The sequence below is a fragment of the Bemisia tabaci genome, chromosome 1, assembly GCF_918797505.1.
Source record: "Bemisia tabaci chromosome 1, PGI_BMITA_v3".
Classification (NCBI taxonomy): domain Eukaryota; kingdom Metazoa; phylum Arthropoda; class Insecta; order Hemiptera; family Aleyrodidae; genus Bemisia; species Bemisia tabaci.
Window position 1 is genome coordinate 60,103,396 of NC_092793.1, and position 18,079 is coordinate 60,121,474.

General features: G+C 36.9%; 1 protein-coding gene across 4 annotated transcripts in view; it reads left to right on the forward strand.

The window, feature by feature from the left end:
- drm (odd-skipped family member drumstick) overlaps positions 1 to 13,945 on the forward strand; it is a 40,424-nt gene extending 26,479 nt beyond the window's left edge. For 2 of the 4 annotated variants that reach the window (XM_019051043.2, XM_072304606.1), the window contains exons 2-3: positions 1,106 to 1,765; positions 10,692 to 13,945. In XM_019051043.2, coding sequence (XP_018906588.1) covers positions 1,551 to 1,765; positions 10,692 to 10,749 — 273 coding nt within the window. In that variant the 5' untranslated portion in view covers positions 1,106 to 1,550 and the 3' untranslated portion in view covers positions 10,750 to 13,945. Of the gene's footprint in view, positions 1 to 1,105; positions 1,766 to 8,778; positions 8,965 to 10,691 lie in introns of all 4 variants that reach the window. The other 2 variants (XR_002009386.2, XM_019051044.2) reach the window with 2 other exon arrangements.
- The last annotated feature ends 4,134 nt before the right edge of the window (positions 13,946 to 18,079 follow it).

Genomic DNA, 18,079 nt, shown 5'->3' on the forward strand with positions numbered 1-18,079 from the left:
ACCTGAACTTGAACGGCCTGTTTCTACGTCCACCCGAAGCGCGGAGCTCTCTGGGTCGCATCTAAAAACGAACGGTTTCCATTATCCATCTTTCGCGGGTCGCGGCAGCCAGCGTCTGATGTTTGATGTCTACTTAAACTGCTGTTCGGGGGAGGGGGAGGGGGGAGCGCTAAGTTGCGGATTTTACGAGCGCGTCACGGTCCCGTGTGCGGTGAAGGTGGCAGTCGTTGTAGCCATGATACCTGAAACGCTTCATTCTCAAACCGCACATGTACTTTACTCCATGAGCTTTAGAATATATCCATCATAATGGGGCGCAAGGCTCATCGGGGAACAGACATGTTCCCTTTTGAGATCGACCAATTTACCTGACCGCAACCGGCGACGTCTAAGGCTTCACCTCGCGTTCAAACCAGCTCCGGTGTTTTCACCGCGTGAAGGAGCTTTTGAGATTAGATGACTTCAGCGGGCTGATGGTTGAAATTGGTCGACAAAGCTATAGACAAAGGAGACATAAGGAGTATGAATCGATCCTATTGGTCGAAATGGGTGGTTCCTATAGACTAAGAGGGTAAATGAAGGACTAACTGAGGGGCCTCTCGTGAGTTGCCGTTACTTAATCTATTACCTTCCTCCTTTGTCCGTTGCAACCACCCGCTTCCACCAATAGGATCCCTCCATTCTCCTTTTGTCTTCTTTGTCTATGGCTATGTCTATCAATTTCAACTATCAGCCCGCAAGATGGACTCAAGTTCACTCTCTTGCTGCTAAATTTGTGCATCTTCTATTTCCCTAAAAAGAGAAGAAGAAGACCAATGATTGGACTGAAAACGAAGAACTTTTCCACGGAGAAAAAGAGGTAGGGGTCAAGACCCAGCCTGAGCATCTCCAATTAATTAATTATTAATTAATTATATTATAATTAATTAATTTCCAATTAATTAGGTTACCAACCCGTATATTTCGGTACTGCCACAATGAGTTGAAAATGTTCATATCGTCCAACAAATTGGGGTGATACCACACTGCATCCAATCCTATACTGACAATTATAACCTGATTTTTTTGCTCTAAAATATTGAAACGTGCTTTCTTTCTGTTTCAGGATACCAAACGTTCATCTCAAAGCAACAGCGTCTTGCTGCATTACAGACGATATTCGAGGTGTTGAAAAAACTATGTTCAGAAGTGTTTTTTTCAACTCAAAAGACGCCCCGACAAAAACATAGTTCCGTGACCAAAATAGCGCGAAAAAACTCCCAATTCTTTAAGAGTGCGTGTTGATTTTTCAAAAGTGACCGATTTTACGTGTATAACTTCCTCAAAAGTTAGCCTGTGCTTTAAAGAGGTATTTCTTACACAATATATAGCTATATAAAAGCAAAGAAGTGCGATTAAAGTTTATTTGCTGAACTTGTCGGAAGTTTAACCGTAACTCAGAACGTGAAATTTAGCTGTTTGGAATTTTTGGCGTGTATACCGATCTTTGAATTAGTTCTCGCGGTGCGCGAATTCGATTCTGGTAGCGGCTAAGTTTTCAAGACGTCAAGATGTTTGCGGTGATGCAAGTGGAGACGGACGACAGGCGGGAGTTCAGGAGAAAGATGCGCGTCAAGAGCGAGTTCGTTTGCAAGTACTGTCAGCGACGCTTCACCAAGCCCTACAACCTCATGATCCACGAGCGGTCGCACAAAGAGAACGTCACCTTCTCCTGCGAGGTTTGCGGCAAACTCTTCAAGAGGCAGGATAACCTCAAAGAGCACAGGTATGTATCGTATCTCCCGTCATTTTTTATCTATTTTCGATTTCTACAAAAAAAAAACTCATTCAGATTTAAGGAATTTGGATGGAAGCTCACATCGTCACCTTCCGGGCAAAGTATCACAAGCGCCATGCGACGTTTCAAAAATTCCGCCGCCGTTTTATTTTTTCACAGAGAAATTGTTCCACGAAGCTGTCCGAAAATTTCACTGAATTTTCTTCGCGACGCCGATAAAATTCAGTGAAATTTTCAAACAGATTCGACCAACAATTTCTCTGTAATAGAATAAAATGGCGGCGGAAATTTTGAAGCGTCGCATGGCGCTTGTGATACTTTGCCTGGAAGGTGACGACATATCGACGGTGAAACTACCAAACCACGTATCTCGGTTTGCGACGTCGCAGACTTCCTGTCATACTTTATTTTTTAAATAAAAAACTACTTAACATCCAGTCTTAAAAATTTCTGTGATTTTTCCTCTTTGTGCGGAGAAAATTCCGTGAAAATTTCAAGGAATGATATTGATTTGGTCTACTTCAAAAAAATAAAATGTGAGCGTAGATTTTTAAACACCGCAAACGAGATACGTGGTTTGGTAGTTTCACCGTCGATATGCTAGTCAAAATTTGAGGACTTTTTCAGAAAAAAGGCTATGAGGTTTGAAACGCTGCTAAAATTGTGCAATTTTAAATAGCGTTTGCGGCAGGTGTAATTCATTTACAGTCGACTTACTTCCTTACAATAATGAGGAAAAATTCGGAGCCGATTCCGAGCAAAACGCATAGCAGAGCTGTCGGATAAGTTACTTACAACTAGAGAATTACGTCGCACGATCTTAGCAGCGTCGAACGTTTCATATACGCCCTTTCGCCGGAAAATGCCTCATTTCTTTTTTCAACTTCTTTTCAACTAAAATTATTTTTGCGACACATCAGGGTTATTTGCCAATGAATGACCAAGGCTCCAAGACAGACCCTGATGCTGCAATAACCGTTTATTAATAAATAGACCTTCTGAATCTATACATGTCTCTCTCAGTTGATACTCTCCAATAAGGAAGAAAAGGGTTGGTAAAATTGGTGCCAAAATACCAGCAGTGTATACGGGAAATCAATCAGAGTGGGGTCACTTTCTCAACTCCAGTGAAATGTCAATCAGCCTACTGCCGGCCGGTAAGGCTGAGGACTTTAAAGCGGTACCCGTGATAGCCGAAGACGGCACTAACGATCCAAACAAAGAAACATGTTATAAACGATGAGTGATAAAGACGAATGAGAACAACCTACCGTGTCGATACGAGAGAAAATGAAAATAAGGTACAAACAAAATTATTTAAATTCGGACTCCTGCTGGTTAATCCGTGGCTGTCCATATAAAAGAGGCGGCTTTCCTAAAAAAAAAAAAAAAAAAAAATCATAAACCCGCGAGACGTAAGCAGCGACGCCGGATTCAGTCTCAATAACCCATTCGCTTTGACGTGGGCTTTGATTTATTTTGAAAAAAATGGCAACCGTAGCCCACTGCTGACTGCTGGCCACGCTTTGAACGCCGTAAAACTCTCCGACGACAATATCAATGTTGCCAGTATTTCCGACTTTGTTTGCAGTCAATAAAATTGTGTAATGAAGCCCTTATAATAATTATGGTTTCTTAGAATGTAGCGCGGATTATGTGATTAGAAACCCATCTACCTAATCGGCGACTGTAAAAATGTCAAACCGAATCCAACCACTCCTCCTCCCACTCTCCGAAGACACATCTTAGTAAAGGTTGAATATAAGGTCAGATGCTCCGACCCGCACGTAATATTGCCAAATTGCACCTCATTAAAATAATTATACGCACCGTTAGGGAATTCACTGGAGAAAAAAACACATTGGATCTAGAGTCCAGACTCTTGAAAACATTGACAAGAAAAAATACTCTTGATTCCATCAGATTATTGCTTCAATCAAAAGGAAATCTGCTCAAATTAAGAGGCTTGGTTCTTGATTTAAGCAAAAATCCGATTGAATCAAGACTATTTTTTCTTGTCGATGCTTTTAAGAGTCTGGACTCTAGATTCAATGTGGTTTTTTTTTCCAGTGAACGTCCGATACGTTTACAATTCGATATGTTATGCATCCAGGATGGGAGTGTTACAGGACGTTACGATCGGGATGGGAACCATGCCTTACTCGTAAAAGTAATTATCGGAAAAAATTATTAATTTCTGAGGGGAGTAAGATCTTGGGGACACTTTTTTTTTATAAAGACAGTATTGAACAGTGGGTAGGGGTTGTCAAGCTGTAGGGGGTTAAAGGTTTTGTATAACGGGTGGGGTAGATGCTGGGGAGGAAAAAGAATCAAATAACTGCGAAAAAATGTTTTTAAGGGTTGTGGCATTTCACTCGAGATTAAAATCATGAAAATCTCTAGTGTTTGGATTGTCAGCGATGTCCAATTGTTTTTCAATTTTCATAATCATTCTAAAAGATAAGCTATCAATATAAAGTAATTTTAAATTAATATCTCTAAAATTCAGTTCAGTGAGTTTTCTTTTCCGTAATCTAGAATCTTACTTATGAACTCATTTTCAACGAAGAACTTTTATGCATAACAACAACATGTATCCAGCTGCAATCGATCATACCCGTTAATAATAACTATCCTATCCAACAAGTTGCCGAAAAAATTTCAATTTCTGCTTTAAATCCGGCAATCTTGTTTGTGTTTTCATTTTTATTTATTTCTTTTTCATTATTATTAAATTGTACAATCTACGGGACAAAGAATGAGGTCTAGGAGGCTTCTAGATTCTCTGCGGTATGCTCATACAAGTAATAGCCATAAACAGATCAAAAATAGGTGTATTTCGCGAGGGATATAAATTACCTCTGTTTTTATTACGTGGAAAAAAGGGAAATCTAGCGCGTAATTTTGATGGCACTAAAATGATCAGAGGTGTATGCCTAAGTGCCCTCCTTACTGCTTTTTACGATATGTGAAATAACAAGTTGTAAATTATACCGATCGTTAAATGCAACTTTGTTCTCAAGCATCAATGGACTTATAGTTAATTTAGGATTAAGCTGCAGTAAAGGAGTGGGTATATCGGTTCATTTGGCCGTTCCACAGTCGTATAGATGGACTATATATTTCGTTTGAAGAGGCTGAGAAGAAATGAATGAGGAATGTACGCATATATTAGCAAAGTTTTATGATGCATACGGTGGCTAAAATCTAAACAGCGATGGGATACCTACTATATTTGAACAGTGCACGCATTGTTTTCGTCGAGTCTAAATCACTTATCGTGTGTCAAGTGATTATACTTCTTCATTTTGTACAAGGTTCCTAAAAATTGGACACATTTGTGATATGCTGTCGTGCTAAGGAAAATGCCGTATGAGCCTTTAAGTGTTGCTAAATTTCATTTGATAAATCACAAATTTATAGGAATATTTATAAACATTTTTCTTTCGATTTTTCAGAGAACTTCGTTCGTAATTTGATCCAGATAGTGTGACAATGTCAAGGAAAAATATTTATAACTTTTCTAAAAAATAAACATTTTATCGGAGGAAATTTGGCAACTCTCGAATGTTCATACGGCGTTTTTCCTTAGCTTGGCAGTATATGAGAGCATCAAGGGTCAGAAACATTCAGACAAAAATCAGACTAGAACATTTTCCAGTCCCCCTTACTCAAGTTTCGCATGGTGTGCACTCTTATTTTTGAGAATTCACTGGTCTATTTATGGGTAAACGGTAGGATAAATGCATATTGGCTTTAAACATAAGTTCAGTCAATCAATCATTTATCATGATACCTACAAGGAAACCTTTTAAGAGGCAGAAAAAATGAATTGTTCGTAATAAAGTCAATCCAATCTAACACAAGGAAAAATTGATATTTTAATTTTCGCTATAGTTGCACCGACGGAGATAATTTTTCCATCATTATTTCTAGTTTCTAGAAGAGTCGTATAATTAATGAAATAATCGAGGTTTATCTAATTTTTTAATTCTTATGTATTAAATTTCCATGAAAAATTATTCTATATGCCATGTTTATGATATTAATCTTGAAAATGTATTTTTAACCGCATTGCCGATGTCCGATGGTTTATGAAGTAACAATTCTTTCTTGCTTTTTCTAAGTTTACTCTGCCGAGTTCTGTCTCTTCAATAAACTTTATGGCTTTTAATTAACATAAAAAATATCGGTGAGCAGTGCGAGAAATTGACTTAGGATCATTTAGATAAATTTTGAGACTGTGCAATTCATGTTTTCGCATGAACGTCTCCAGTGCAGAATTAAGTGGAACAACGAGATATTTTACAAAATTAAATTTTGTGCACAAAAGCTCTCTCAACAGTTAGTTAGTTATTATAATTTTAAGACATTCATTGATGCATATTAGTTGTGTTGAGTGTATACATCAAATTGTGGGTCTCTCCCAAAAATGAGAAGTGCATCATGAGCCGTGCCACATTTTTCCTTTCAGAACAACTCTTTATGAAATCCAAAAGTCATTCTCCCGCGCTCAAATTTTATTCCTACGGTATTCATTTTCGGCAACGGTTTCTAACATAAAGCCAGAGGACATATATTAACACAAATAAACATGCAATGCAAAATACACTTTCAACTTTATTTGTCTGTATTTCAAATGTAAATTTTGTAAATATCTTTTATGACACTATACCTCATTTGTATTAATACTTTGTGCCTCTACGCTTTTAGAAAAAACTCAAAATTTACTTCGAAAGAAGTCTTGTGGTCGATCTCATTTAACTTCCAGTTAAAATAGACAAGTCAAAACAATCGATTCCCCGCTCTTTATTGCAATTGTGAACTTGAAATCCCCCTTTTCCAATTATTTTTTCCTCTTTTTATCTCTCAATAATTAATTGAGAAATCACAATTGTTTTCTTGTATTAAACATATCTTTCATTAATTACTTTAATTGACATGTTTTGTACGTCAAAACTTATAAGGAAATCATATATAGAAGAAAACAGAAATACGATAAAGAGTAATAATAAGAGTACGATAAAGCTTAGAGGCCATTGTTGCAAGTATATTTTCTTTTATCTATATAGCTTGTCTGGTGAGGTTGTCTCGCTGCGTGCATTACAATAGTCAAATTTCAGCCATCGGTATTGATATGAAACAGAATGGATCGTATTTGATACATCAAACAGGAGAGATTGTATCGGCAGTACCGATTGGTTCAACATTTGAACATAACCTCAAAAGTCAATTGAGTAATCTGGAGGAACGGGTTTTTGCTATAGATTTTTAATTCTAATGAGCACCACACGGCAATGAAAACTGAAATGGTTAGAACTTTTGTTGGGGGAAAAAAACTCCCAGTTCAAACGTATGAATTCTGATTTATATAGCTTATTGAAATTTTTGGTCACAAAATTTGACCATAAAATCGGGTCATTAAAATTTTTGGTAAAAGATGGAGGTGTTCAGCGAATCTCCCGAAGACGATCGTGAAATTTGGTACTGAAAGCGACGTTCAGTTTCTGTGATCATATATTTCAGTTACTAGAACCGAAGAATTTTAATCACCATATAAATCTAAGTTTGATTGTTTTGAAGGAAGTTATTCTCTCCGTGTAACCATATTACGACGACGTTGGACAATACATTGCTTCTCTCAAGTTTTGACCATCCATGAGGCCATTTCGGTCACTTAAAGCCAATTCTTGGAGCAACGTAGGGTGCGGGCGCCCAAGTAGCATCATTCCAACGGAAAATCGCGATATTTTGTTATCAAATTGCGATTTTTTTTACGAATTTTTGGCGATAAATTAGCTAGGATCATCAACATTTGAGCGATTATCCTCAATCCTGTCGCAATTCTATCTCCATAAAATCGCGTTCGATGAAATCGATATTTGATCTCAATTTTTTGTTCGATAACACTGCGATAAATCGCCGTCGATAAAACAGCGATTTTACCGCAAATTTATGCGTTGAATTCGAAATGATCGCAATTTTTTATCCGATAATAATGCAATACATTAACGTGGATAAAATCGCGATACATTCTCCGATCGAATCGCGACTTATCGCCATCACTGCTCTTCGGGAGGTGAGCTCCTCTCTGACACAACTACTGATTCCCTGTCAGAGGCGGATCCAGCAATTCGGCAACACAGGATTTCCTCCAATTGAACCTCTGCTAAATAATCGATTCTTGTCAGAGCATCTGGCCCCTCCAATAATCGATACATTTCCATAGGTTTAAATTGAGAGAAGACAATTTTGCCAATGGAGATGTTGCATGTGTGAGGGATTTGCGATTTGACCATTGATTCTTAAGTAAAAGTTCGCGAGAAACACAATGGTGCCACTGGTTTTCTCTGAAATCATCTCCCAAGCTCAAAAACAGCTCTCAAAGTGAGGCCAAAATGGAGGGGATATCCCACCCTACCCTGAGAGTCCATCTCTACATCAAAACAAACTCTCCATGCAAAGATAGGGAGCAAATACATTAGCAGGGTTGCCGTGTTTTCAGTTTTGGAGTCCCCAAATAAAGTGGCAGCCCTGTCAATGTATTTGCTCCCTATCTTTGCATGGAGAGTTTGTTTTGATGTAGAGGTGGACTCTTAGGGTAGGGTGGGATATCCCCTCCATTTTGGCCTCACTTTGAGAGTTTTTTTGAGCTTGGGAGACGATTTCAGAGAAAACCAGTGGCACCATCGTGTTTCTCGCGAACTTTTACGTAAGAATCAATGGTCAAATCGCAAGTCCCTCGCACATGCAACATCTCCATTTGCTGGATCCGCCAAGGTTCCCTCTGCGCAAGATTCAAACTGCGATGACGACACTGCTCCTGAAGTAGGAAAACAGAATAAAAATGGGAGGTGAAGGTGGGATTGGAAATGGGGAGACAACCTCGCCGGGCACCAACTCGAATTCGAGTCGGGAATTGGGGGTGGTGGCGTATGCGTCTAACCTCTGACGGTGGATCTCCGATGACGGGACTAACTTTGACTAATGTTGGTTTGTAGGTGTGGGTGGCGGTGAGTGAGTGGGTCCTCTGTCCTCCGATCTCCGGGCCCGACTCTGACTGTAAGCATAACTACCTACTCTCACATCTCTCATCTCTCATCTCACACTGTTTATTGCATGGCTTTTCAATTAACCAACGCCCAACACCCGCACCCGCCTTCGACACCAATCCCCTTATCTATCAGGTATTCCCTCGAATTTTATCTTTTATATATAGTTTTATGCCGCCAAGCGCAATCTATGCCTCTCAGCTTCAAGTCTACGGCTATCACAACAGTTTACTCCTCTCTTCTGCTCAGTGGCGTGGCGTGCTTTTCGATAAATCGATTGATCGGCCATTTAAACCTATGGAAAAGAATCGATGAACAGGGTGTTCGCAGCGAACACCTTAATAATCGATTATTTACCACAGCTTTAAATGGGGAAATATCGATAGATCGCAAAGCACGCCACGCCACTGCTTCTACTCGAGCTCAGTACAGAGGAGGGGAGTCAAATCACATGTCGATCATCAAGGTTAATTAGAGTGGGACGCAATGAAATGCTCGTATATTCCAATGCCACTTCATGACAGCAACGTAAAAACTAGCATACTTCATTGCTCAGGAAGAACGCCGTATGAACATTTGAGAGTTGCCAAATTTTTCCGGATGAAACGTTTATTTTTGAGGGAAGTTTTGCATATTTTTCCGTTAAATTTTCAGATATTTTAGATTGAATTGTGAACAAAATTCTCCGAAAAATTTGCAGAAAAATATTAATAGCTTTCCCGGTAAATTTGTAATTTTTTTAAGGAAATGTGGCAACGTTTGAAGGCTTATACGGCGTTTTTCCTTAGCACGGCAGCATCGCCACCTACACCAAATTCGTCGTTTTCGTCACGAAAGAACATAACTACATTTTGTGTTGTCAAATTTCCCCTCGTGAATTGCTTATTATCTAGGAGACTCTTGGGCATTCCTAACCGGAAAGTTCACTGATTTTTCCTCAGATTTTATACGAAAAGCGGAAAAAATTTTGGATAAAAATTGCACTTGTACAATTTTGTAAAATAAATCGATTTTTTGTGTCAATTTGACAAACTTGGAATGTAGTTACGTTCCTCCGTCCAAGAGACGACGAATTATGTCAACAAATTTTTCTCCAAGAACAATTTGTTGCCTCTTGCAATTGATGGTGCTAGATTTGCTGTATTACACCAAAATCTTAACTGTTAATAACTCAATAACAGTGGAAACCCAGGAGATTCATTTTTTTCTGAAGAATTTTCTTAGGATTTTTCATAGCTACGTAGTAATGAAAAATAGTTTAATTACTGAGGTAACATGCGCCTGGATTAAGCCACTGCGCCACTTATTGAGACGAAGTAAGAGACTATCTTCAATTTAATAATCCGACTATGTTCTGATCAGCTCTTGAAAATGTCTTACGTGCCTCATCTACTAAACACTATAGTTTAATACTGGAACTTTTATTTAGAGTCGATAATAAGTGGATTGATGACAAATAATTTTTTCTTAAAATTACCATAGTGCTATTTCTGTACATATCGTTCTGCAAAGATAGTTAACCGAGAAAGTATAATATCATGAATGGGTGTGGTTTCATTATCTTCCCATTGCAATCAACTCTAAGCTTTCTATTTACAATTAATTAAAAAAACGCTCTTGCTGTAAATATCAGCTGTATAACTGCATGCATGACTATGAAGATCAACGTTGAAGAAATATACTCTAGATTACTTGCAAGATGAATCGTGAGCTATCGTTAATTTAGGAGTTTTTATCGTCTTATATGTTTACCGACTTATATAATTCTTAGTTTATTAATTTTTAAAATTTTGTTTTAGTTTGATCAAAAAAGTAGTTTCACAACACTTGCATGTATTAATCTAACTGTTTGTTTTTTGCAGGTCCATTCACAGCCCGAACTGCAATAGAGTTGTCACAGGTTTTGCCGCTCGTTTATAAATTACGACTGATTTTTGACCTTTAACAGGTTTGCCGAATGTTAATAATCTGAAATTGAACTAAAAATGTATACATATATTAATTTTAGAGTATCAATGCATCATTTGCATTGACGTCCCTGGTCTCGAAAACAGCACATGTTCAAAAATTTTCTCTTCAATAATAATGGCGAAAATTATGGATTATTATTGAGGATGAAATCCAAATTACACTTATTTGTCTGATAAAAAAAGTTTGCGCCGTGGAATTTAAACGGATCAGAAGATTTAAAAAATCCACTCAAAGACTTTGCCATTTTTTTTTTTCAAAATATTTTTGAAGCCAATTTTTTGTTCTACTTTTGTATCATTGTCTTTGTAAACCACCTATAAACAATTGTTGGGATCTACATTTACTAAATGTTCAAAACATTGAACGTGTGTTGTTTTCTTAATCAAGTAGTAATTTCTTATGTTTCCTCCTGTTTTAATACTGTTCATATCCAATATTATGAGCAAAATCAAGTTGTAATTTGTTCAAAAATAATAATGATGGCTTTCCCCGTCCACACTAAAATAATCTCGTCCGCAGTAAAACTGTTTAGGTTCACATTATGCTTCTTTAAATATCGGAAAATTCACAAGTATTTAAAGGTACTTATAACTTTATCATCACTTTTTACACGTATAATACAGCTCAAGTAAAAACTTTAGAGGTGCGGTACCACCTGTCTTTCATTGTTTTTCGCATAGCTCTAAACTAGTTTCACTACTTAATCAAAGCTTCCGTAAATCATGCATCCGTCCAAACAAAAATTCCATTTATTCCTTGTAGTTTTGCGACTTTGTTTTATTTCTCTCTTTTGTTTTGAAACGTCCACATACAGCCTACTGCAAGAGAATTAAGTGGGATTTTTAGCTATTTCCTTGCGTTTCTTTCGTCTATGTAAATACCTACATTTATACTACCAAGTTTTTGATTGGTTAATTTATACTGTTTTATTCTTATTTGTTTACTTCTTCCCAGTGATTTCTTTCTCTCGTTAAATTTTGGTTCCTTATGAGAAGTTTTTATAATATTCTGTAACAGAGATGATTTTCAGATAAGTTACCACTAAACCATAATGCTTTCATGCATCATCAAAAAGTTTCATCTTTCAAAATTTAATTTTGTGCATTGTAATGCAAAAGTTGATTATTCGAACTAAAATTCGGTAGTCATCGTGATACTAAAAGATCTTGACCGAGGGTTAGAATTTGGGTACTTTTGGCCATAATTTTACTTTATTCTTAGGTTTATTGAATATATGCTTTCCACACCTTAAATTTCCCTCTCCAAAGAAAAAAAAAAAAAAAAAAAAAAAAAAACAACTCAATACAGATAGGCAAGCTTTGACCCAAAAAAGAAAGGTAAACTCGCTGAGCGATTTTACCTGAAAGTTTTCACGTGTTAAAAAATCTGGTAACATTAAAGAAAAGAAAAAGAAAATAAAAAAACTTTGAATCGCCTAGTTAAAATTATTTTCATTAGAAATACATTGATTTGCAAATAATTTATTTTTAGTGGTAAAATAAATTTAACTGTGTTCTCTTGCTTTAATACTGAACAAATCATTCCAGCACGCCAGTAATGAAGATAATCGCCCAAACTTGTGTGCAAACTTAAACAAATAGGGCCGTTTTTTAGAAATAGTCTGGCTTCAAAGAGAAATGTGTATCCTTAAGGCTCATTAAGGTTGTTTTGATTGTTGTTTTGGTAATGATAAGAACACTTTATTTTACAAAAAGCAACGACTACCCTCTTTTGAGATTTACGAAGGGATTATGCGCCGAAAAAAATTCCAGTCTCTCATCGGCAAAATCGGTCAAGTCTGGTCTTAGTCGTAAATTTGAAACAATAATTTCTAGTCTTTCTTAAAAGATAATAGAGGATTTATAGTTCAGTGATTATAAAAGGACAAAAATATTTTATATACCTACAAAAAGAAAAACAAACACACCCCCGCACAAACTCATTAACAGTGAATAAACAATTAAGAATAAAATATGAACGTTGATTGTGATGTATTTTTAGCATTTTCAACTATTAGATAGTATGTTTTTAACTATTAGGATACGAAGATTTTCATTTTTTCTCAGTAAAACTTTGATTAGCAAACTTTAAAGTCTACTTCCATAGATCATAGATTAAATCCACTATGGAAATGTAAATACGTACGAGTGTTTTTACATTAAGTTGCAACCACTTTCATAGTACTAGTAACTATTCCACCTATTAAGGTGTTGAGTGATGACAGGTTTCAAGGCGTCAAACGTTGGGACCTTTAAAACAATTTGGTTTTAGTTCCAGATCTCAATTGCTTCTACGCACTGCTTTAGCAACCATAAAGTGCTAAATATATGATAATTCAGCTTAAGATGATTTTTTCTAAAAATTTATGAATTCCTCTTATCATACAGAGCTGGTCAACAAAATATAATCTATTTTTTATCAATTGAATATTTTTGCAACCTCGCACTCCTGAAGATCCCAATGTTTTGCACCCTATTAACTTCCATAACGAAGTATCTGTAGTCTAAAATAAACTCGTCACATATTTTCTTCAAAACTTATATACCGTTGATGCTGTTTTAATCGCATGTTCAACGTAAAGTTATGAAAAGTCTTTGCGGTGCTCTGAGGAAACCCTTTAGCTGAGTTTACTTAGCTAAATTCAACTTTGTGAATTCAAACAATGTAATGTTTTTCGCCATGTCCCTTTGAGGTGTATGTGTTTCACTGTCAGTTGGAGCCATGAATGGTCGGTAAATACATTTGACCTGATGTATAATGAGATATGTTTCTTCTGCCGCTGACATTATGATTAATTTGTATTCACATACTATTACAACTTTAGTCGTTCATTTGAAAAACAAAATGTCACAGATAGACTCTAATAATAAGTTAGCTGATTATGCAGTTTGAGAGAATTTTAAGAATGTTTCTCACTCAAAATAAGAAAACTACTGAACAAAAACACTATGAAAGTACTCGCATTGTTTCTGACGCATCATTTTGTTAAACGCTTTGTGTACATTACTATTATCTTTTTTTAAGTTTTACGTTTAAGTGTGAAATTGTACATATTATTTTGATTTTAATTGCTCTACAGTTTTATTTATTGTGTAAATTTATCAAGAGATTAAACGCAAAATAAAATGATTCTTTTTGAAGGAAATTTCGAGTTTACTTGATAGTAAAAATTGGTCTTTAGGGAAGTTTTTTTCCCTGAAATCTTGGGTAGAGTAGCTATTTTTGTATTGAAATATAAGTACTAATACCTTGGCTGTAAGACTGCTGTGTGGTCCAGAACCCGTGAGTTGCTCTGCCGTGGTAAAGATGAGCCAGTGGCCAGGCGTGAATGATCGATTATCGATATTTCCCCATTTGAAGCCATGGTATAGGTTCGATTATTAAGAAGTTCCTTGCGAACCCCCTGGTAATCGATATCCTTCTCCATATGTGTTAATCATAGATAAATATCGAATAAATATCGATAATTATCGAAAAGCACGCCACTCTACTGAGATGAGCGCTGGAAAACATTCAAATAAAAGGTATCCCAATAAGACATTAATGTTTAACAAAGACCAAGAATCTTTCGCCTTGGAATTTTCTGGCCCCTTTCATTTAATGCCAATAGAATTATCTGAAGTTGGAGTAACATATACACAAGTTTTTTAAGAAATTTACAATTAATCGAAGGAAATTTCACAACATCTGACTGCTCATACAGCGTTGTTCCAGGCGAACATCAGTGCTATTTGCACAAGGGAAAAAAAGAGGTAAAGGGTTGTTGGATGATACGGGCATTTCCAATTAACGTGGTAGTGCTCAATTTTTTTTTTTTTTTTTGGTATCCCAATTAATTGTGGTAGTACCCCAATAAATTAGGTTCCTAACCCAAATGTTGCGGTGCTACCTCAACTTTGTGTTGCGGTACCATCACAATTGATTGGAAATGTGTATATTATTTAACAAATTGGGGTAGCACCATAATTTTAGGGGATAACCCTGAACACTTTTTTTCCGTGCACTTAGAGGGTCGCTTTCCTACTAAATAATATTGGTCATAACAGTAAATTTGAATACAGAGAACTATTTAGAGATTATACGCTTACAGCCAGGAGCTATAACAGTTCATTTGGTGAATCCTCAAATATAAATATGAGAGAGAAAAGAAATACAATTCTGATAAATTAGATAGCCCAAACAGACGATGAAGAAATATTAAATAGAGAAGCCCGGAAGCCAATAACTTAAAAACGTTCGACTTTATAGTAAATGTTCGAGAGATTCTGCATGAAATGAGAATATTTTTCTCAAATATTACACTGTCCAAAATCATAATATGTTCTTGTCTTATATTGAAATTAAGACCATTCAATTCCCCTTTGACACTACTTCCTCTTTTTGAAGGACGAAGCCAGGGCCAAGGGTTGCGATCTTCTATCCAATTCTCAAAAAATCTCAAATTTCTTCCTTTAAGCTTAGCGGCGACAACAAAAGTCCGGCCATCGCTAAAGCATCAGATCATACTTGGATTGCATTTTGCAAAAAGGAACCACTAGCATTGCAATGATGCTAAGATTGTGCAACTTCATCCTATGCAATAAAATTGCGGAAATCGTGAAAAACTATGAAATTTAGATGGTAATTTTTGTCTTAAATTTACAGTTTTTAGCGAGTAAAATAGAAACTATTAATGGATAATCGGGTTTTTCCTTCAAGACAAAAGAAGTTGCACAATCTCAGCAACATTGCAATGCTAGTGGTTCCTTTTTGCAAAACGCAATCCACTTGCTGAGAGTAAAATGTAAAACGGCTCCACTTGAAATGGGAATCGAACTCTTTTTTTTAAAAAAAAGTAAGAGGAAATATTTTATTCTTTAAATCTGCAATCAGCGATTGCCGGAATTTGCAAACCACCAGTGTATAAATAGAAAGGCATATAAAATGCAGAAATAAAGGAACACGATTAGAGTGCCGATTATTTTGCCTTTAATGCGAAGACACAATTTTCCCTCCGTAAAAACATGGTGTTAACAGGCACAAGTGGGAGAGCATGCAATGAGACCCATGATCTTACAAAGTTGAGTTTCAATCAGATAGGCAACTAAACTAACTCCGTTACGAAGCGTAGAGTATCACATAAAATGAAGGCGTTCCAAGCCGAGATCATGCTACTGGAGGCATCAAACCCTCATTATGCCAATGTACATTATTACAATTTATCGAAACGACACGTGATCTGTTTGTAGATTGTCGACGATTGCTAACTGCCTTCAACAATAATCATAAGTAGCAAAAATTTATGGGAACTGCATTCTTGAAGTAACTCCTGGGGATTAAAACTATTTTAGAGGTACAATAAAAACTTTTTTATTAACGTGAAAAAGCATTCTCATCTTGGTTGGCAGGAATGGTGGCCAAATAAAATTCCATCTAAAAATCGACGTTTCCTTTAAAAAAATTTACCTTAGATTGTTTCTTTTCTCGTGCGTTCCCATTTGTTAGGCAGTGACGTGGCGTGAATGATCGATGATCGATATTTCCCCTTTTGAAGCTGCGGTGAAGAACCGATTATTCAGGTGTTCGCTGCGGACGCCCTGTTTATAGATCCTTTTGCATAGATCTTTTTGCATAGATCTTTTTGCATAGGTTTAAATGGCAGATCAGTCGATAAAGTGCAAAGCCACTGATGTTAGGTTATAGACTGATTAAGTGGCAACGTCATTCGATATAATATTGAACCCTTGGTTCAAATGTAAACAAACACAGTACCTTGTTTATGATCCGCGCCCTTTGGGCCACGGTGCGTCCGGGTGTTTCTTACAATCAAAAGTTCTCGTGTTTAATGAGTATTTAATTGATTTATGACCGGTCAATGACCAAATTTTAATACATTTATACAATTAACTCATGAAGGATTCGTACATGAGGTTACGATAGTTTGTTTTGGTTTGAACCAAGAATTCGATTCTATATCGAATGACGTAGTCACTAATTCAGTCTTTTCATAAATGAGAAGGAGTCATTCAAGATGATTCGTCAAGCTCAAGTGACGTGGTCGATGTGGCATGCGATATATCACATAAATTACTTAAAAAATATCGGCAGATTTTGAATTTTTAGCAAAAAAGGATGATTGACCCTGCACATTAGCCTAAAGAATCATTCTAAACCCAAAAATCGGCGAAATTCAGAGAAATGAAAGCAGAATAGTGTTAGGAAAAAACCTCGCATTCGATACGAAAATCGATAGCTGAATCGAATGCGAAGTTTTTTTTTCCTAACCAGGGCCGGATTTACTTACTTGCCGCCCATGGATGGGCCGCCCGTGTTTTGCCGCCCCTTCTCATTCATTTTGAAACATCGATACAAACCATCAAGTGAACGTGCCGGAGGAGGAGGAGGGGTGCATAAGACGCGTTTACTTGTGTTGGACACATTTTTTGTGGAAGCCCTGTCAACACTAGCTAAAGTTCACGGGACTTTGCGCAAAAATTAAGTTCCGTAAACCTATTGCTGCTTAGACAAGGCCTTTCATTTACAAGAAATAAACGAAAAAATTATGAAAGAATAAACATGAATGAGGATTTCAATTTCCGCCACCGCGCCAACCGCACTAAGTTTAGCGCAATGCGTGAAGTATCCCTACAGTCTTGTAGGCGCTATGCGTTCCACGCCGACCGCTGCCAACCGTACTGTTTTTGACGCAATGCATGAAGTATTCATGCAGTCTTGTAGACACTATGAATTTCACGCAAACTGCTGCTGGAAGCACTACGTTTGACGCAATGCGTGAAGTATTCATGGAGTCGTGTAGGCGCTAATCTGTGTTTCATGCTGACCGGCGCGCCGAGAGCTTCTCCTTTCCATCTCAAGTCCTCGTCATCATAGCTCTCTGCGCCGCGCCGCTCCAGACCAAATTGCGTGTTTGTTTTCTCTCTCAACCAGACTAATGAAAGGCGCTGTCTCTTGTATCACCGAAAGACGAAAAAATTAGAAATTACTATACTTTGACTCTCAGGAAATGAGAGATTTTTTCGCATTTTCTCGTTTGTAATTCTTTTCTGAATCAGATTTTTTTCTTGATACTTACATTTGAAAAAATTACAACATTTGCCGCCCCCTAAATTTGCCGCCATTGGCCGCGGTCCATGTGCGTGGCCACCTCCTAAATCCGGCCCTGTTCCTAACACTATTCTGCTTTTATTTCTCTGAAGTTTGCCGATTTTTGGGTTTAGAATGATTCTTTAGGCTAATGTGCAGGGGCTATCCTCCTTTTTTATGCTAAAAATTCAAAATG